Raw genomic sequence first — 21919 nt, 5'->3', positions numbered from 1 at the left:
CTCTGACGGTCGTATGACCAAGAGTATGGTCTGTCAGTTGTTTATATTTTTTTTTGTATGTATTATTATTGTATTTTTTCTTTTATAAATAAAGGCCTATTATTATTATTATTATTATTATTATTAATTCTGCACCACCCTTGATGTTTGCCACTTGTGATTGTTGGCTGGCTGATTAGATCTTGTCTAAACACTCACTGCAAGATTACTTCATTTTAAGAAGAGAAACTTTTGAGAAAAAGTGTTAGAAAATCGTTTCAGCAATTAACACAAAATATCGCGTAGAAATCGTCGCTTCAGTAAGCGCAGGGGATTTTTTTTTTTTTGTAAATTTCTGCATTAAATTATTGTTTTGATGCCTGAATAAATGTTATCTACTGCTTTTTGCTTACCCAAAATGAAGTTCCTATTTTTCTGAGGTTCATTTGCTTTTTTTTTTTCAAATTTCAAATATATTTATTGCTTACTATATTGTTTCAGACAATTGCTGAAGAAACTGAATCAACGATTCAAATTTTAATTTTGTAAGTACTTATTATTATTCATTTTTTAGTATTTTATGTGAGCCTTGTTAATAAAAAGAAAGCCAAAATCCCTGGAGCTCCAGATATAAAGCTGAACTGTCCAAAAATTGGAAATGCCGTTCACAATGCCTTTTGCTGAGATTCTGCTAAAATTTTTGGCCCTCTCATTTAAGTATTATGCCTTAATAATCTGTGGTTTTGATTCTTTTAAGGATTGAACTCTGTGAAAAAAATTATTGTGGACATCTTGAGGCGTGATTTCGTATTTGTTACGTACGTCAAAAACGTATTCAAGCTGTATTAAACTATTTTGAAACATCGCTGAATGATTGGACTTCCACGGGAGTTCTCAGGTTCGGGTTTAACTGTCCACACCCTTCATTCAACTCTCTATCAGTTTCTGCAACAGAGAATCCTTTCCTTTCAGGTAGATTTTCAGTTGCGCGATACAATAGTATACAAAGTTCGAAAGTTCAAAACGACATGAAAGGTTCAGGCCGTCTCAGTTTCCTGCACATGCGCAGCTCTGAGTACCTGTCTGATGAACTGCTCAAAGGATATACGATCACAAAGGCTAGCCTTCAAAAGTCTTCGAAAAGGCTAATATCCGCTTTGTTTATGATCGAAATATAAGTTTAGTTTATAATTCCGTCTAGTTTTGTCAATTTTCATGGTGCGCGGGTATCTTGACTTTTTGCTGTGTTAGTTTTTAATGGATTAAAGTGTAAGTATTTATTGGAGAAGATAATAAAATTAATACATGAGTGATAACTCGAGAATGTGGTGAGATAGCTGCGTACACGACAAACAGTGATTGTCTCACTTCACCTTTGCAATAATCTCTGTATGGCATAAACCGCGAAAGTAGCCAAGATTTAAGGACTAATTATGATGAATATATGAATAAAAAAAAAACTTAGTTCTGGCGATGTTCGCTATGTTAATTACAGAAGGTACAAACAGTATGTGAGCTGCTAGTTAGTTAATGAGTTTAATCTAGTATTTAATAATGAGGGTAAGACGGATGTTTCTCCTTGAATTAAGCTGTAACTTGTAGAGGGAATAAGCTCACTTATTGGCCTAGAGCATGTGGGCGTTCTAGGTAGATCCCTCACGCTAACTTCATCTTTGAAGCTAAGGCCTCTTGTTCAAATGGTGCTTACGACCGGTAACTCTCTGCTGTAACTTACTCTCACTGTGGTAAGAGCGCTGCTCTCTTTTTGTAATGTAAAAAATATAGTGCAAATCCATTATTAGTTCAAATTCAAACTCTTCGTACTATTTGAAATCTCGCATTATTATCTTCATCACCCTTGTGAACCCATTAAAAAAATATGTTCTTACATTGTAAAAAAGCATCGGCATTTCCTTTCAAAATAACCGCGTGAATACGCTTTTAACCCGTTTTCCATTTTATGTTATTTTGTAGACACCACTGTAAGCGAAAGGTTAGGATCGCAAAGCTAGGAAGTATTGTGGTACTGGATTCCATTTCCGATCTTGGCGTTGGAGTTTGTGTAATGTTTAATACGAGAACTTAGTAGTAAAGTAAGTTTGCTGGTCGCTTCCGTCCATGACACCTAATTGGTAGTTGGACGTAAAGCCCGCCTGAAAAATACGCAATTACTTTACTTTAAATTAGTATTTGTAAGTTTTTAAAATAACTTTTATGTCTAATTATGGTCTTTAAATGAAGAAAAATAGATTGCTATTATTTACTGCTAGGTTATTGTAAATGAAATGAGAGAGTTTCAAGCCCGAAGCTTCAGTTCTTCTGGGTAGGTAATGTCTGTTGGGCATGTAGTCTATTTAGTTGCAATGATTAGTGTTATGAGCTAGGGCCTTTTTGGAAGGACACATCAGCTTTCATTTTCGGTGAAAGTTAATTTTTCAAATTTCCTTTTTCTTTATTAAACGAATCCGATTTTTTTTTTGTGGGGTTTTTCCAGCGAGCACTTCATTAGAAAACTTTTTATTTTGTTTCTCAAATTATAAGTGCTAAAATTAGAATGAATTTGCAAGCATTACACAATATTGCGCCGACTAGATAAATCCAACTGTGGAATCTCAACTAATGTGATTTTAATGAGCTATCTCATTTGTTGTTTGTTGAAATAACGACAACAACCATCAAAATGGGGATTAATGGTAGCGTGAACATTCTTTAGCTGGGAGATCCCCAAGATCTGTGTATCATTGGACAATTAATAGGTGATTTAGTGGTCATTATTACGTAATTACTGGCGCTGTCACTTCATCGCCCACAAAACAATACTGAGATTCTGCCAATAAAGGACATAATGGCCAATGGACATTATACCTCATTTTCCATTCAGATAAAATTTTACTTTCGAGACTGTTGATAAGTAATAATAATTGAATTTACTTTTTAACTTGAGTAAACATTTTAATTTACTTTCTTAAAGCCGTTGCACAGATGTAATCTGTATTTGGCACTTATATTTTTAAGGTCAAATATAAAATTACTGATGAACGACTGATAACTCCTCTAACTGGGGATGGGGGAAATATTTTAGGCGCCAATTGGCGTGTGTTTAAGGTCAAATACGTCTTAGATTTCCCATTTACATGATTGGCGTATTTCCTCGATTCAGTATCTCGTAATTAATTTTCAGAAGGTTTAGGTGGGAAAAAAAATCTGCGAGAAACATCTCATGCTTCCCTTTGACTAGATCTCAAGGTTGTGATTCATTTGTGTTTTTCTAAATCTGAATCATTAGATTATTATCATTTCTTTACCAGTTTTATATATCAGTTTTGAATAAATGTTTCTATTACCGCAATTTATTTAATTAATGTGGCTCGAAACTGCTGTCTATGAACCATCATTTGCTTTATATTTGGTATTTCGTTTTCATATTTAATTTGTAATAATAATCCATAGGTGGTAAGAACGCTCGTTACATTCATCTTCATTGAAACTCTAAAGAGAAGCTTCATCCGAAGCCCGAAGTAGTAGTGTAGACTGGGTTTGATTCCCCGGCTGGACTTTGGATTTTGCAATATTTAAACGGTTATTATGAAAATTTGTCGTAAAGTATGATTGCTAATCGCCTCCGTCCACAATTTGGAAGTTGGTAAACCATTAGCAATAAGATAGCGAAGTCCAAAGAAAATTGTTGAGCAGTTTTCGAATTAGTTCGAAGGAAATACCATCGATTCGAGGTAGGAAATTTAAACTGTTGTTATTTTCAGTTCAGGAGTAAAGCTGCTTATACTAGTACAGAGAGAAAGAGATCGATTTGCTCAATTATTTTCACCAAATTCAATTATTTATTGTGGAAGGCAGTGGGTTGGAAGGAAATGTGTAATCGAGGCTGATTGCAGTTAAATGTTGCTCATTATGGTGTTTACTATAGATTTTGTCCTGCCCTCTGAGAACTCTAAGGCAAGCGCACATTACTTTCCCTTGTAGGCTATGTGAGAAAGCAGTAACGTTAACGAAATATGCTAATTGCTGTTCACTAATACACAGAAATAACATTAATAAAACTATAACTAGCCATTTTGTATCTAATAATATAAATGGTTAATTACCTTATTTAACTTGACTTGAAGGTTGTACATATGTGTATTTCGTAATAATATATATATTCTTACACATAGTGGAGCCCTGAGAGAAAAGGAGTATATAAACAAAACATAGTGAAATAATTCTGCCGACAAGGTCAGTCAACGGTGAGTAAATAGTATATGTATATCTGTCCGTGAGGTGGTCAGTGGTTGAAGAAAGAGTGGCAAGCCCAGAACAGTAGTAGACAGCCAGCGTGACCTGCACACACCTTCTCCTTAGCTCTGTCGCCTTCTTTTTGGATATAATATGTGAGTCAATCATCTAGTCTGTAGCTTTATTTTAAACAGTCATTTAGGTTTTTTTTAGCAATAAATTTCATTAAAACTCGGAGCATCCCTGCACCCTGTGATTATTCCAATTTTATTTGAAACGTTATTTTCGGCTACATGCAGCATCCAATTGCAAATCTTTTTAGTAATTTTTTGTTGATATTTAAAATAAGTTTTATCTTAATCGCTGTTAAGTAGAAGTTTGAAAAAGGGATGACTTAAAAAAAAATAAAAATAATGGCGGCATCAGATGTTCCGTTTCAAGTGCCACCAAAGGTAATAAATACTTCATGGCATCTTAAATGGTATTTTACCTAAAATACTCGAAGGATTCCATTTCTGTTTGAAACTTATTTCTGAGAACATTGCGGTCTAATGGAGGAAACAGGATTAAATCCATTTTTAACCGTCAAGTTGTAGATCCCTTACCAGTGTGTTTATAAGCTACGTGTAAAGTTACAAGTGTGCATGTAAGTGTAGTCGTAAGCTAGCTAAGCACAAATAGAAGCACGAATATCTCCGTACCTAGTGTATTGTTTGAATATATGGGGGATGACAATATGTTAGCCACAGAGACATCATGAAGAGCCTAATTTCACTGAATCCCTAATACGACCTTTTTGGCCACCTAGACATAATAAACAATTCTTTAATTTTAAATTTAAATGAAATCTGCGAATCTGATAATTTAAATGTTAACTGCATTACTTGATTATGTGTTTAATTCCCGAAAACAGTAACTAAATTTTCATCAAATGAAATTGTTTTTGAAACATTCCACTTTAATTTGAAGCGTAGTTTAGAAAATGCTTTTCAGTGGGGATACAGAAGGATGAGGGCACCATTTTGAACATGGTATCTGGAAAAAGAAAAGAAAATGCCAGATGATCTCTCCGTCTGGGCCGGCAACGAGTCGGATCTAAAGCTTAAATTGTATGTCGAACGATACATTTTATTTCGATGTCGAATAAAGGCGTGACACCTTTGTGTCAGTTATTACAATTTGGTAATGATTGCAGCAAGAGGAGGCTGTTTAACTTTCCAAATCTAAAATAAGTTTATTGTGATTAAAAAAAACCTGAAATCCGTAAATTTAGTAGATTTCTTGTGACGAGAGTTGAATTTTGAACAATCACTTCTCCACCTCGAATTTGTCGTATCCTTCAGCTACACAACTTTTTAACGTTTTTGATTTATTTTATTAATAAATTAGGTCATTGCTCAAATTTGTTGACCAGCGAGTAGTCGTTTGGTTTTTGTATTTTTGTACATATTTCTTTCTTTTTACCTGTTCACTTCCGTGTTTCTATTTGGTGGTGGAGGCTGTTGAAGGAACTTCCTTTCTGATATAACCTTCTTTTTTTAACTGGGAAGAGTATTGATAATTCAATTGCACTCGCCTTGAAAACTAATCTTCTGTTTTTCGAATTATAATCTGAATAATATTAAAAGTTTTCCTCGTTTTTAACAATATATATGTATATTTATTCATTTAGCGGAGCAGACTCCCCTCAAGTCGTAAACCATTCTTTAATTTAGTTTGTCTCTACTTCTAGTAGCCGAACTTCGAGTTTGACGCCAAACCCTAAAAATAGTACAACTCATAAACTACTTCTGCAGATCTTATCTGCTATTAATGTCAATTTTTCTTAGACATATTAATTGAGGAGGTTTCTTGAGGGATGAGAAGGTAAAGCAGCCTCTCTAGATGGAAAACAGGGTTTATAAACTCGTAAAACTTCCTCCCACAACTTCAGGACGGCAGTTGGACCTAAAGTCCGCTTGAAATAATCAGAATAACCTTATTACTATCCACTCAAGGCGTACCACAGTTCTCCCTCTAGGTACTAGAGTACACTTTCCAAAGTAAGACTCTCACATTAGTATTATTATTGCTATTTATTTATTTATTTATTGTTATAGTGGTCTTGTTTGCACATTAACCAATTACTTATTGCTATTAATTAACCTCATATAATTGTATATTAATCTGTCAGCCAAGTGAGTTGCTACATATCTATAGTGTACAATTAATGATTGAAAACCAATGTAAGAAAAAGTTAAGGATTAATTGAAAATTCAAATCCTTAAATAAAATATTAAATTGCTTGAATTAATAAGAATGAACAGAAATGTTGAAACCTCTGAAGTAACTCATCAATAAAAATCAGTCATTAAATATTTTCGATTTAATATTTTAGGTTTTAGTTCCACTAACTCGGACCCATTTCCGCATCTATTTATTTAAAATTTTGGCTGCTTCTTCAGCTTACATACCTACTGGATCTAAATTCTTTTCTTGAGAGGAAAACCCCTGATAAATATCCTTACAATTAGTACGCGAAGTTCTTTGGAGCTCCGGGAGAATTGCAAGCAACTTAAAAAAATCAAAAGTTCCTTCAGTAAATCGCACTGACACAGTTCGGTTAAACAAATTTAAACAGATTTTGCCAAGTTTGAAATTTCTACGATTTGTCTTTTTTAGCATTCTGTTCTCAAACTTACAAGCCACGAAGAAAATAAATTATCACTCTGAATTGTGTGATAATAGTGATATGAGTAAATAATACGCAACAAGAGTTAGTTTTGTTAGTGTTTAAAGCTGAATTGCGATTAAAAATTACAGAATTAACAATTCCAACAGGTTGGTGGTTTAAAATTATCACATGTACCGTCTATAATTCAGGTGCCCATTGACCTTTCTTCTTATTGAAATTATCAAATCGTGTTCCAACTTAATAAATATTTACTGAGGGGACTAACAGAAATAAAAATTAAAATGTAGAGAAATTGAGGTTAGCAGGCCACGGTCAATCTTCATCTATCTTCCTGGATTTATATTCTATTATTTTAAATGATGTAATTGGTTAGTTTTCTATTTGAAAACTATTATTAAAGTATAACTATATTCTAACTTTTTGTAACGAATAAAATAATAGCGTTTAAATGCCATTTCCTACCGTCAATAATAATAGTTGGCAAAAGATTATTGTTCAAAGGCAAATATTTGTTTTATTTACTTTAAAGGACAGAGTAGTGGTAGAAGTGATAGTAGAGTTGATGTCAGGCTAAATCAGGAGGGAAACTGCCATCCATTTTGGACATGCAGAAAGTGAAGAAAATAGCAGGCAAATTCAAATGTTTTAGAAGTTTCATTGGCTCAGTGTGCTGTCAGACAATTACTGAGTAGAGCTCTTGGAGGTCTTGATGTCCGACCATAATTACATTTTTTAATAATAAAAAAATAAACAGCAACCAGTTTGTGTTTGCTTGATGGTGCTGATCTCAAACTGTAATTTCTGGCAGAATTATTGAAGATCAAGTAAAAGTCAATGTTATTGCAAATTATTCAATATGCAATTTATGAAATTGCGAGAGTGACCCCGCCACATTCTTTCCCTAAACAGATTTGAAAACATTTCCTTAATTTATTTACCGTAGGTGGGATTACCATTCCCAAGGCACTGTACACTTCTATTCGATTAGATTACCTCTAATCATCAAAAAAAGGTGATGGTTACTGTTTTGGTGATCTTCATTTGGTCTGATTCATTGCAGCTTCTTGAATCCTGACGAAACCATCAATGCCTAATCATCGTATTGTAACCAAATGTATCAGCCGGTTAAAAAGCAATATCTGACAAATACGTCCCTTTGTAAAGAATTTTGATTCATTTGAAATAAATATGGAATAAAATCTTTGAATTGTTGAGGTCACATTTGACCAAAATTTGTTTTAAATGGCCATGACTGATATATTATTTATAAAAAATTTGGAGAGACAAAAAATCAATCCTTGATTGACTTCCTCCAGCTTAAAGGAAGCGATAATAAATGAGTGTTATGATCGCTGTATCAGATTATTCATAAAAAATTAACCTTGTATTAGTTAAAATAATTTGAACAGTTTTATAAATACCCTCTAATTTTGGTCTTTTTATTGATTAGGTATTGGATTTCCATAATTTTAGTGTTCATAATTATTTAATGGCCGATAGGAAATCCGGATCTCTATATTCTGAGTTATTAAATTAAAATTAGTCTTTAAGACAACAGCCCATTCTTACAAGACTATGATTTTGTTGGGCCATGACGCGTTCGTGACACCACTTTGCAGCCAGGTCCACTTCCAAAGCCACGAGTTACGGTCATATCACCGCAATATATCATCAGTGAATTTACCAAACAATCATTTATTAAAACTTCTTACAAATTTCACCGGTTAATTGGCTACTTATTGACCTTGTTGTTGAGTAAAACACAAGCACATTACTCTAATTGTTTTTGTTTTTAATTTCTAGACGTTTCGGTACTCATTGTATGCTATCTTTAAAAGATAAAAAAAAACTATAGTAAAATCTAGGAAGTGATTTATGGTGTATATTTAGATGTACCTCAATGCCTCTCGAAGATGTCACTCAATGATTATTGAAACATCGGGAATTTTAAAAAAAAGAAAAAAGAACACTATTACATATTTGGAGCGTTTGTGTTTTACCTACCGATAGGACCAGCCAGCGAGCTAGAACATGAATATCGGATGATCTTCGTTTCATGACGTTTGATGATAGGAAGCAACATATCTGAAGCGATCGACCGATAGACAGATTTCTTGGCACATGCTGCAGTTAGGACTCTCTACAGATTTCTCCCTCTTTCTTCTATTACTGTGAAAATGAAAAGACATTTTTTTTATAAAGTGTATTATATTCTTCTATTTGTTTTACTTAGAACGGATTGCCATAAAATCAGTGAAATAGGATGAATTCCAATTCTGCATTAACTGGTTATAATTAAATTTTATTTTTCTGAGGTACATCCTTATAAAAATGGTTCTGTTTCCTTTGACAGATTGGAAGTCAAGTTGACTCATTACTTTAGTTTTGCAGATTTCTTCATCTAAACTTCGTCTTACTAAGGACATGAAGAAAACCCTATAATATTTCCCAGAACATTTAGAGTTGATGTTGATTTAGAGTATAGGCGTCACTTCATTTCAATAAATAGAACTTCAACCTGTCATTTCCATAATCTTCCCAAATTATGTTTAAAAAAGCAGTTATATAACACACAAGTTAGTACTCGAAATATAGTATCAGTAAGTAATGGAATACTAAAAATACTGGTCACATAACTACTTTCTAGTTGTGTATTTGATAGACATTGGCAATGTTTATTTACTAATCTCGCATAGTAATATATTAATTATTCCATATATCACTAAATGGGTAAATAGATGTTGCGCATCTTGCTTCAGCATTATTCTTATTTTTGTTCAAATTGTGATGGTTTAACATCTCTTCATTAACTAAAATTATTATCTTGAGTACTTCTTCAGTTAATTGATCCTTTTCAAAACATATTCGATTTTGAATTATTGTTTTGTCTGTTATTAAGCGCTAATTAGGTCGGATGAGAATTGAAATAATATAAAAAGGAAATTCGGTGTTTCATTTACTCACAAATATAGTGGAATTTTTTTAGCAATTCTCAAAGCACGAAACAAGGTGAAACGTTCAGGGCTTGGCAATGCGAGCATCAACTCCATCGATAAACTGTCTGAAATAAATTAATAACAGCTCGATATTCCGGCTGTTTTCATTTTAACTAAATACACATGTCTGCATTACAAAGCGTAAAAAGAAAGCTATTTCTTCGATCGACTTTGACTATTGACGTATGTTTTGTCATATGAACATAACAACTCATTTCACCCCGTCGAAATGTATTTCTTAAGCGATACTTCTGATTTCATTTTGGGTTTGAGCAGTGTTTAATCTTTGACACTTTGCGACAGTTTTCTATATTTTCTTGGAGCGATCAAACTTAGAGGACATTTCAAAATGCAGACTTGAATTAGATTGTTTCTGCGACGAATATCTTGGTCTTTCCGCCTTAGACCGCTTGCCAAAGGAACTTCTCTAATCGGCAACTAAATTGGTCACGTTGGAGTTCTGAGCTTCAGTTCCATCAGCTGTGTAATTGTAAAGGATCTTTAAAGGATACCAAGAATGCCACTTTTTACTAAAACCTGTTTAATTTTTGGTTCATAGTTATTTAATGTTATTACAAATTGGCTTCAAAGAATTTTGGTAAATTTGTGTGTGTATTTTGACGTACTGTGACCAACTTCTTGGACCAATAATCCTAGAATCGGGAGGATTATAGCGGGGAAATTTCTTCCTCCAACTTCCAGTAGATCTGCAAATCTTCTTCATAGCATTCTGCTATGTGATACTTCGATCTCTTTCAGTTTTGGGTCGGTGGTAGCTCCTTTGTACTTACAGGTTTTGGCTACAACATTCTAGAAAGAATTCTTCAAAGATTTGGATCCTCGCATGCCAACAGTAGCAAGGATTTATGAAACTGCAAGGATTGAACTCAGTATTTGTTAGCAAGGATAAAGAGAAAACTGGGTAATCCAGACAATGCATTGCCTCAACCCATTTTTTTTTTTTATCTCTGGCATTGTGGGGATATGCTTGGCTACACCCGCACTACACAGTAGACATTCGACATGCACAGGCGAACTAGCTTCTTCGTATGTTTATTTGTACAAAATTTGAAAAAACTGTTAATTCTTGCTTTTGCGGTTTTTAAATCTAGAAACAATGCAAAAGTGGACAGACGCTTTCTTGATCTAGTTCCTTACTGATTATTTGGACCCATTTAGAAGTGCATTTTCTGAAGCCGCAGTGGTATTGACCTAGGTACTTTCGACAAAGGTATCTAAAAGATTTCGGAAGAACTTTATAGTTAAGATCAACTAAACGTTAACAAGTTTTCGCCTATAGGTACAGGAATAAAAGATTTATTATTTCAATCAATAATACTCGTATATGTAAATTTATAAATGTAGGATAATGCGCATGTGCAACAACTGTATATATAAAACTTTCTTAGATTACAATCAGAACCATGTGCGTGTACTAAACGAGCCAAATCATTGGCTGGTACTCTTATCGTGTGACCTCGGGAATAGGGTAATTAAGTTTAGGTTGCCGGTAAATAAAATAATTGAACTTTACCAGTAAAATCATGCACTTTACTGTTGTATTGTTCGCGTTCTTAGAGCTTATCTTTTCAAATTTTCAGTGAAGCAATTACATATGAATTTCTCTCAGTTATTTGTTGCAATTAATTTCGATTTTTTTTTGACATTCTTCAAACAAAACACATGTATACCATAAGCGTCGGTTGAGTGGATTGTAGTATTTGATTAGATTCACGAACGGCTACCATCCGACCATTGAAACTAAATATTTCCCTAAACTCCGCTATCTAGATATCCGCTCCCTGCGTCATGAGCCTCAAGGTGCTTCATCACCACTTCTTCAGGTTTTCCCCCAGAAGGAGGGTCGGTTCTCTCTTATATTGGATTATCCCAATTAATATACTGACATTTACTTACTTTTAATTACAGGCTGTTTTAAATAATTTTCTTTCTGTTTAACGAGTTAATTCTAACTTAGAAACGAGCCAATTTGACAACCGAATAAATTAATTCTACAATTAGAATTCCAATTTGGATTGCTTAGCGCTATTATTCTGATTTATTTATGATTGCGCTGGAATAATTTTGAATTTCATTTTAATAATTACAAATTATTTATAAATTCGCATTTTAGTTTAAGAAAAAAATACGAAGAAAGGAATCAGAGATTTGAATTCAATTTTGGTAATTAAAAACTACCCGAACTGGTTATATAAATTGGTTTGTTTAATGAGAACTACATTTTTTGGTTGTTTTCTTTGAATTACTTATATACATATGCTTAGTCTTGGCTTAACCCCAATTTTAGAGGGAAAGGAAATGTAAGAAACCACTAGCTAAATTATTAACTGTTCTTCATTATTTGCATCCCACACGAAACAAAGCTATTACAAAATCACCAAGTTTTAATTTCTCATTTTTAATAAAATGTGTTCCCATTTTTTACGGTCAAATTTGCAATTTTTCTTCTTCGAATAATGTTCGTTCTGAAAAGTTCAAGGATGATTTGTAATTACTAAGGAACGGATTTTTATGTATTTAAAAATGCCAAATATTTAATTAAAATATGCATTTATTTTCGTCAATTATGTGGAAAATATGTGATTTTCTTAAAATATTTTCTGGAATATTTAAGTAAAATGGACATTTTTTTTATGAAAATGGATTTTTTTCGGGGGGGGGGGGCAAGTTATAATTATTTATACAAGAAAAGAACATTTTTACAATTATAAATAAGTTTGTGGAAAGGGATATCTGCTCTAACCAAAGCCCGACACAGATCTGTACTCAGAGTAGACTTTGATGATGGAGATGTAAGGAAGGCTTGATAGGACGTCCTCTCTTTCTTTCTGTTTTTATTCTCTATGTGCGATCCGGTGGCAATATGTTGGGTGACTTGGAAACGTTAAGAGCAAGAAACGCGCTTGTCACAAGCTGTGCAGTACAAAATGTCTCCATCACTTCGAAAAAGTTCTGCTAGAAACTCACGAAGATATTTAGCAACCAGTTGTTTGTTTGAGGCCGATGTTCGTAGCATTTCACCCAAAAAAGAATACACTAAGTGACCGAACGAAATGAATTGGACACTTCAACGAACGAGCTGAAAGAACAGACAACGTCAGACAACTTCAAAGAACTAACAAGTGCCCGTCACTGTTTAGCAGCATTCTGTGTAAATTACAATAACCATTGTACGCACTGTAATTCACAGCCCTACAGTCTGTGGTTCACATTTCCTGTCAACCACCTCCCAATTATGAAAATATGCCCAAATGAAAAATATGAAAAAATATGTACATATTTTGATTAAATATGTAGAAATATTTATTTATTTTAATCAAATATGTATAAATATGCGATAACATCCAAATGTGTGGAAATATGTGAAATAAAAGTAGACTCAAACGGCTTAAAAAGTGTCAGTATGAATACTTCTAGTTGAAAAACGTCTGTAAATTGCCTAGAAAAAAATATGTAAATACATACGAATCCGTTCCCTAGTAATTACAATTCCGACTCGTTAGGTTTGGGTTGAAGTAGGCATATCAGCTGGAATGGGGAATTTAAAGAAATCATCAGCTGGAGATTTTAGTTTTGTGTTTTTTTAAACTACGCGACAGGTGTATCTTCTGCTGCTGGCTAGTGGAGAAGTATTGCGATAATTCCAATTTGATTTTTCATGGAAAAAGCCCGTTTTGAGATTCGCTGACGCACTGAAAGTGGTTTTTTTTTAAAAAAAAGGGTTCCCTTTGAGGGCTTGAATTTACTAATTATCTCAAAAACGAAAACTTGCTCTAAGGCTCAGGGGACCCTAGCGGTCCAAATTGCCCAAACCAGAGATCCGATTTTAATCAAATATAGATTTTCTATTCTTTTTTGAGACTCTCTTAAAAGAGGCTTCTTCCATTTTCTGCAAACTTCACATTGACTATGTGCAGTAGACCGGAAACTTTGATTAATCATTTTTCTTGGAGAATCCGTTTTGGGACACTCCGAGGCGAGTGGGGGAAGCGTTTCCCTTCTAGTGGCACTACTGCTGTACTATTTAATTGAGAATAAGTATCTATATAACTTAAGAATTAAGTAAATTCAAGATTGAAAGAAACCTGTAGGTTCCTAACTTAGTAATTGCTGCAAGAAGAAGTCTTTGAACAAAGCTGTTATAAAATCACCAAGTTTTAATTTCTCATTTGAATGGTTCTTCTAGATTTTTTCTTGTGCATTCAAGTTTTGAAGAAACTGCAGTTTAAAAAAACAGTATTTTTTTAAGTGTGGGTTTTTTTCACGATTCTTTTAAGTTAGGTCAAGAAAAAATTTTAAGTAAATAAAGGCAACGGTATTTCTTAGTTCTTGTAGTCATGACAGCGATATTTAGATTCGATCTCAATAGTCTTCTAGGATATTGGATTGTAAAGTATTTAAAATGTTATATTACAGAAGGGATTAGTGAATGGTTAGCGTACTGCATTCCCGCGCGAACATCCCAGGTTCAAATCCTGGCCCTTAGATTAGGAGCTTCTTGATTCACCTCACCGTCGGTTTTAGGTAGTGTCTGTAATGAAAGAACACTTCCAGGAGGCTGGCAGTGCTCAGATGTTCACGTATCTTAAATTTAAAACAAAATTACGGAAGTGATGATTGCCTATCACACACTTTAGGTTAAAAAATTTACTTTATAACAATTTTTGTTAATGAACAAAATTGAATTATTGTTAATTTTATATTTCATTTAAGGTATTTACTAATCATTTTTTATATATCTATTTGTGTATAGTTAACTAACGATACATACATTGTTAACAACAAAAATTAATATGCATATTTATTATTACATTTATTTAAAAAGGAAAACAACGGAAATCAGTTTACAGTCTATTTCAGAAGAGAAGTGAAAGTTTACGTACGATTTGTGGATAAACCAAGTTTTTTATGATATTGAATCAGTTTAGTTTCTGGTAGTTAGTTCATTAAAAAGAGATCAAAGCTAATTAAACAAGAGGAGGAATCAAAGCTTTTCGTTGCTGCTGTCTGCGACAAGTTGACTAAGCTTCTTATTCTATTAGTGAAAATTTGGTTCCTTTCAATTTCAACACCTTGGTAAATAGATCCTGCAGGAGTCCTTGGAGGAAAGCTAGATTTCCCAGCGCATAAACCTGTATAAACGAAAAACTCTCTGAGGGTTATATTCTCACTAAATTTCCACCAATATTTAGTTTGGAAGGCCAGGCGGAAACGGCGTCTCATAACCTGTTATGTAACATCTGCTTCGAGGTTAGCTTCAAAACCGCTTTTATCTGATCTTTTCAAATAAAAGAGAATTGAGTAATCTTGGAACACCAAAAGAGTTACACCTTTCGTTATAATCAGGAAAATTGTCATTTTAAGGTAAAGCTGTTCTTATTGAAAATCTGTATTTTTAGATTTTCTGATATCATTAGCATACACGTCCGCAGAGCATCGTAAAGCGCAATTACGTCGTATTTCTTATTCATCAGGCAGGGTGTAAGAGATTATTTCCTCCCCTCCAACTACAGTTAGCACAGGGACAGAACCCTCTTACACAATATGATGTTTCTGAGTCCAGATTCACTAGATTAATTCGGCATGGATACTCAACCAGATGGAAACCTCTTCAGCCTTCAAAGAGGTCCATTGTCTTCGACCATTAAAGGCTGGTGGAGTAGATTAGTATGTTTCTATAAGAAACTACGCCTCAAACTAAAAAGGCTATATCTCGAAACTACATGACGTTGGATCATGATACCAGGGAGTGCTGAATGCCTAAAGACCGCTCAAGTTACCCCCAACAAGAGCCATCCCAGACTATAAATGTAACTGTTAATGCTTCCCGGAGAATCTCTTCGTGATCCCGCCTTAGAACAGAGAGGAAAGGAAAATATTAACTGAATAGGAATTCCGACCTTATCCTAATTTGGTAGTTAAGTCTGGCTGTAGGCGACCTAACTTTTTTCTGTATCGTTTCAAGGAGATGTCAAGTGGCCATGAGTCTGCTATCACTTATATCCGCTCTTTTAGATGAGAAAAATTCTCATTTTCGTTTGTATATTATTGTATTTATTTATTCTCTCCGTCAGCAAAACTTTGCAAATTAATGATTTTTTTTATTTAGCTTTTTTTTTTATAATAAATACATGTTCATTTTTTCTTAGGATTTGACTGCATAATTAGCGCTTTCATTATTAAACAATTAGGTATTACATTGATACAAGCATTTTGTTGTATGTTTTAGCATTATAATTAAATTTGGAGCTACAAGTTCCATGATACTCATTTTCCAAAGTGTGTTATGATCGGAATACTTCAATTTTTGACGTAATTGAAGGTCAGATCTGAAAACATAGAACAGTCCTTAAATATTGTGTATAATAAAGTAATTTGGGTCCATCAAACTCTGTCTTTGGATCTTATATCCAGGACAGTTTAATAATCCAATGATTCCTTATTGGAACATATCTGTGCATTTGCACCCCTGGTTACGTTACAGGGGTACAGACAAACTTCCATACAATACAGCTGAGAAAATCGGGCTGTCCTGAGCTGGTATTTATTCTAGCACATACCTATAAATATTCAAATTTTTCCAATAAGTAAAAAGTATATAACAATATCTCTGTTCGTTGTCGGGGTAAAATAATTTACTCACATACATATGTACTGTGTACATGTTTGGTTCAACATAGTTCGTTTTGATTTATCCTCTTTGATTGTATGGCAGTACTTAATTGTGTGCGCACGAGTAGATCGCGCCAATGAATTTGAAACACGAAATTTAAAAAAAAAAAATGGCAATTACATAATCACCAAAAGGAGATATTGAATTTACATAAAATATTGTTAAGTTTTCCTGTTTGCAATATCGAATCAAAGACCTTCCTTCCAACTTATAATCAAAGTGTTCAAACGTTAACAAGTTATAAAAACTTGTTGAAGTGATTATTTTAATTGGTTGATTGTTAAGTTTTATGTGAAAAGTGCACAACTCCTTTGATTGGGTATTTCTTTATGCCTTAACTAGAGATTGCATACAATAACTTGCATGCATAAATTCTGTTTTGCATTTCCTCATTGAGATCAGCTATATGAGTTTAACAGTGTAATTGTTTTACATTTGTCTATTACCTCTTTAATTTTTTCTGCATCCCGATATGGCTATGCGTTTATGCGTTCTTGATAAATTTTCGAATGTTTTTTTAACTGGAAATTCATGTTTTGTGCACCATTGAATAAGGAAACAACTTATCTGTTCTTAATTTGGTGGGATAAGTTTTCGCCATGCCCCTACGTGACTAGTATCGATCATGGAGGATCAAAGTGCGAAACCGGTCAGAGATACAATGTAGATGCTTGCTGCAACTGATAAATCAAAATAATTTTCAATTTTTATAAATGTTGAAGGTAGAGCATTCAGGTTCTTCCACCAGTTAGCTCATCATTTCGAACGATAAAGATGAAAGAAAGAAAGGGCCTTAATGTTGGCAGTGAAATGTTGAAGCGTTTTATATCTGAATGAGTTTACTAACACGCGCCACACTAATATGTAATAGTTGTGAGAGATTTAGTAGGCCAATCGAGCCGAGTATTGGCCAAGGTATTAATGGTAGTGTACTGTAGCTTGTATAGTAAATATCTATTGGTGTGTCTGTTGTATTATTTATAAAGTAGGGCAACAACTCAAGAGTCACAGACTGAGTGACACACAAACAGACCCTGTGGCCTCTCCCCCATTCTATATTAGGCGGCAAGTGGCGGAGGAACTAAGCCAAGTGTAACACATCCACACAGAGACACGGCCAACTAAATAACTAAGCGCACGTTACAAACATTTCTTATGTCATTGTATACAACAACATCATTGTCCAACACTGGCTAGCTCTATCCACACTTCTGTTATATAATAAAAAAGGTTCTATTTCTTAGTAAATATACATATTTATACAGTCATGCGTACACATTTTACACTAAACATATTTGAATAAACTAAGTATTTGGCTAAAACGGCTACTGCTTGCTGGTGTCAGTTACTGTTTCCCATTTTAGGTTAATGCTGACAGATCAAATTTTAATTATCTCCAGAAACTCTTGAATCGAAAAGTATATTTTATTATCTAACTTGCTTTACTATTAACATTTTTTTGCAAATAAATAAAAATATGACTTTTACTGAATTAAATTTAAAAAAATGCGAAAAGTTCCAATTGATGACGTTTGTACGTCACAAATGGAACCGGCAATAAGATATCAAACAAAATAGCTAACGGAAGTGCCACGTTGCTTAATAATTTAAACATTTTTTGCTCTCCTCAAGGGGTAATTTTTTTAGGCAAAGGTTCCAACCATTTTCTGTGAACTACTGCCGACGTAGATTTATAATTTTTGTTTTAAACATTTTTCCAAAAAAAAACTATTTTGAAACTGCATTCTTTGGGGGAGAGGCTGTAGTAAGATGCTACTTCACTTTCTGTCACTCAACAGTATTTATGAGTGTAACTAAATTTGAGAGTTGGATGAAGATCAGTTCTCTTGAAGGTGCGCTGTTAGTCACCTCTTTTTTTAGTTTTCGCTAATTCCTAGGCATTATGGGTGAAGTTCAGTTTGACAGATGTTAGCTCAGTTTCGTCAGATTGTGTTTTTTCCTCGAGGAGTGTTGCTTTGGTAAGTTCTTAGGGTTGTGATGTTTACTTACTGTAAACGTTAGAGTTCAATGTCCGCTATTTTTTTAGTATAATTCTAAGTTTCAAGAAAAATAGCTTTTATTGACATATTCAAGTGGGAGTTCAAGGCAGGTTTTTTAAAAGTAAAGATTTTAAATTCTATAACTTACATGTTTCTTCTTTTTGTTGCAGAGTACGATCATCTAACATCAATTCCAAAGAGATTTGAAGAACTAAGATAGCAACAGTAGCTACCTACAAAGAAGAACCATTATAGCAAGTCATTATAACAATAATATTGTCAGCGAGAACAAAACTAGAAGTGTTTAGAGAAAACAATAACAAGTGGGAACAAAGTGTTAGTAAAAGTGTCGTTAGGGGTGGGTGGCGGGAGGAGCGGATAATCTCTTAATAATAAGCCAGTGACACAATCATCAATCACCATCGTCAGACGACACTCGTCTTATTACCAGCATCATGGCACTAATCATGAAATGTATTGATGGCTTCCAGGAGATATTCGATAAAAATGGAGGTAAGATTAATTTTTCAATACTTTTATTCCGACAACTTTTGTTTTTTCAGTTGAACTTCAAAAATGTAGCTGTTACTTTCCCCAACTCTTTTTAAGTATTATTGCTGTCTTTTAAATTTTCTAAATCGAGCTCTTAAAGGAAATACATGTTTCAAAGTCCGCTGTGTGAATCCAGTGCTGTCATATTATCTCGAAAAGTTAGAAAGAGTTCAAATATGGCATTCCATTCTGTTCAAGATATACTCTAAAGTGGATGCACAAACTGCTTACCTCTCTGTTTAGTTTCCGTCCATTAGGACTGTATATATAAGGGTTTACGTGAACATATCGGACCCTCTAGAGAGTCTAATTATGTCCTCCGCACTGAAATGTCCACTATAATTACGAATTATGTAGTTTTTGTTTCTATATAAGGGTGTTAGTCTAGTGGTGAAGAGCGAGGCTTTGTAACTGGGAGATCCCCAGTTCGAATTCAGCGTATGAATACTTTTTATTGGTTAGAAAAAATTGTTTACAGTAAACTATGAGCTTCCGCCCTCGTCCACGACACCTAATTGGAAATTGGAGCCCCGCTCAAAAAAATAGGCGATTTCTTTACTTACCTCTGTTTAATGAAGAATGCACCTTAGAAGCAATGACCCAGAAAAATAATTGATAATTCGGTGGTAATCAAGGGAACTGCAGTTATGATTACCCCACTTAAGTGCCACGTTATTTCGTTACTTTTACATTATTAAGTGAAGATTTGGCTTGTGAAGTTAGACTGAGATATTCGTAGGAAGGCCAAGGTCCCTGAAGAAGTGAAAGTCTTTTCTATTTTGAGGTATTAAGTTACAAACATTGCTATAATTCAAAATTTGAAGAAAATCCGAGATCAGAAATGGGACCGTTCAGTAAAACTTTCCGAATTTGTTGACATTTTCTTTTAACTATTCCTCAATTTTTATTTAACCATCATATTTATTGCTTTGATTATTCGTAGCCACTTTTATTTGAAATATTTTCTTGCAAAAAAAAAGAAGTAGTTTTGGAACGATAAATTTAATTTAAAAAAAACAAAACATCTTTGACGGCTCTTATAATCCAGTAACCGGAGTACAGTGAAGTCGTGCGACTGTCAAACACGATACTGCTCATACGGCGAGAAAAGAATTGTGAAATTCGAGTGCGCTGTTATTTAGTAAGATTTGGAATGGTTCTTGACTTGCTAACTGACCAACAAAAGCTGTGGACACCTTATCACGTTCTCAAGGGGGGTGGCAGGTATTAGTGAAACAATGCGTTCCCAGTTATTCTAACTCCCTTTGAATTATGCGATAAACCAACGTATTATTATTACATTATTAATGTTATAGTTATCTTCTGGAAAGTGGGGTGCCATATAAAAGAAGCCAAGATGCCAAATCAGCGAAATAAGTAACTAAGCTCAGATAAGTCGGAAGTTACGAACCTCTGGTTCTGGCGAATCGATCTTTTTCCTTTTGAAAGTTCGTTTTTTTGCAACATCTTGGAAGAATGATAATGTAGTTCAGGTGTGTTGTGTTTTGTAATTTCTCCAGTCTAGGGACTCCAGCTGGCTCTAGGGACCCGGGAATCATATTAGGTTTTGCCTGAGTAAGAGACATTGCTTTATATGGCGAAAAAGATTCTATTACTGGGCGTTCTTAGGATTGTATGTGCCATTAGCTGGTGCTAGAACCGTAGGTCCTTGTAGGTCGCGATGAATGTTGACAGAAATCGTGCTTTCCTCTTTTTACATATACTCTCCTATTGCAATTAAGAAATTTGAATGAAATCTTGAATTTGGAATAGATTTTAGTCTTTTCTTACCCGGTTTTTTTAAATAATTGAGGCAGCTAACTCTTTGCTCAAATTAGATAGTAATGGAGATCATGGTTAGATAACCGCAAAAAGTTATTACTGTTACTCCATTACACTCTCTTTAATCGGCCGTGAATTTCATTTTGCTTTGACCTAGTGGTGGCCACAACGCAATTATCTATAAATAATAAGTTAGAATTAGTTGAACCTTGATAAATGTCAGAACTGAGAAAAATGGAGTCCGTGAAAGAAATATTGAACAGGTTCTCTCTTCAGAGTTCATTAGTTTGTTCTTATCAAGCGAAGTTCTGATTATACGTTTTTCTTATTTAGAGATTGTTTTTTTTTTTTTTTGGTAATTTAGTTGATTATGTAAGCTACAAAATTGTTTATTGAATCATTTATTTGTATGCAATTTCGCTCTGTTTACCATTGAGATTTTAACGTTTGATTGGGACTTTCTGTTGAAATGGTCAAACAAATTAAATTTTGTATAATTCGCCTTTCGAAACTAATATAAAAAGTAAAAAAAAAGGCGTTATCTTGTTTTTTCGTCGTGGTACATCGTCTATCTACCAACCCAGGTAATTATATCTTGCATTATTGAAGGAAAGCCGTGTAGATACATCAAGGACAGTTGTGAAGCCATTCTTGCCTTTTTTTTCTTTGTTTACTTTGACTGATCTTCGTAATAGGAAGTATTGCAAACTTATAGATTTTCGATTTTGAATTTTCTTTTTGATAAACCGGTACTCGAAAAATATTGTTTCCATCTAAAAGACCGATTTTCGATCTGAGAAAGGAGGCCAAAATTACTGCACAAGTGGCTAATCCACTCACATTACTTGTATTCCAACAAGAATGCGTCTTTTTTCTAGCTCAGTTACTTATTTGTTGCTTATTTTTCAAAACAATTCCAATAGTTTTCACTAAATTTGTGAAACTGAGGCTACTTGTTGCTCTTTAACTTTCATTTGAAACCTCAGTAACTTGATTACAGGAGCTTCTA

The 21919-nt window shown here is 33.9% G+C and overlaps 1 protein-coding gene across 5 annotated transcripts in view; it reads left to right on the top strand.

The window, feature by feature from the left end:
• Window positions 1–21919, top strand: part of LOC141450340 (very long chain fatty acid elongase AAEL008004-like) — a 98003-nt gene that overhangs the window by 48213 nt on the left and 27871 nt on the right. For 3 of the 5 annotated variants that reach the window (XM_074120679.1, XM_074120681.1, XM_074120677.1), the window contains one exon: window positions 18747–19089. In XM_074120679.1, coding sequence (XP_073976780.1) covers window positions 19032–19089 — 58 coding nt within the window. In that variant the 5' untranslated portion in view covers window positions 18747–19031. Of the gene's footprint in view, window positions 1–480; window positions 525–4238; window positions 4368–18746; window positions 19090–21919 lie in introns of those variants that run through there. The other 2 variants (XM_074120678.1, XM_074120680.1) reach the window with 2 other exon arrangements.

This window comes from Rhodnius prolixus, unplaced genomic scaffold, assembly GCF_049639745.1.
Source record: "Rhodnius prolixus isolate KJV_2025 unplaced genomic scaffold, Rpr scaffold_2, whole genome shotgun sequence".
In the NCBI taxonomy this organism is placed as follows: Eukaryota; Metazoa; Arthropoda; class Insecta; order Hemiptera; family Reduviidae; genus Rhodnius; species Rhodnius prolixus.
The sequence above is the reverse complement of the archived record's forward strand: the minus strand, read 5'-3'. Positions and strand labels throughout refer to the sequence as shown.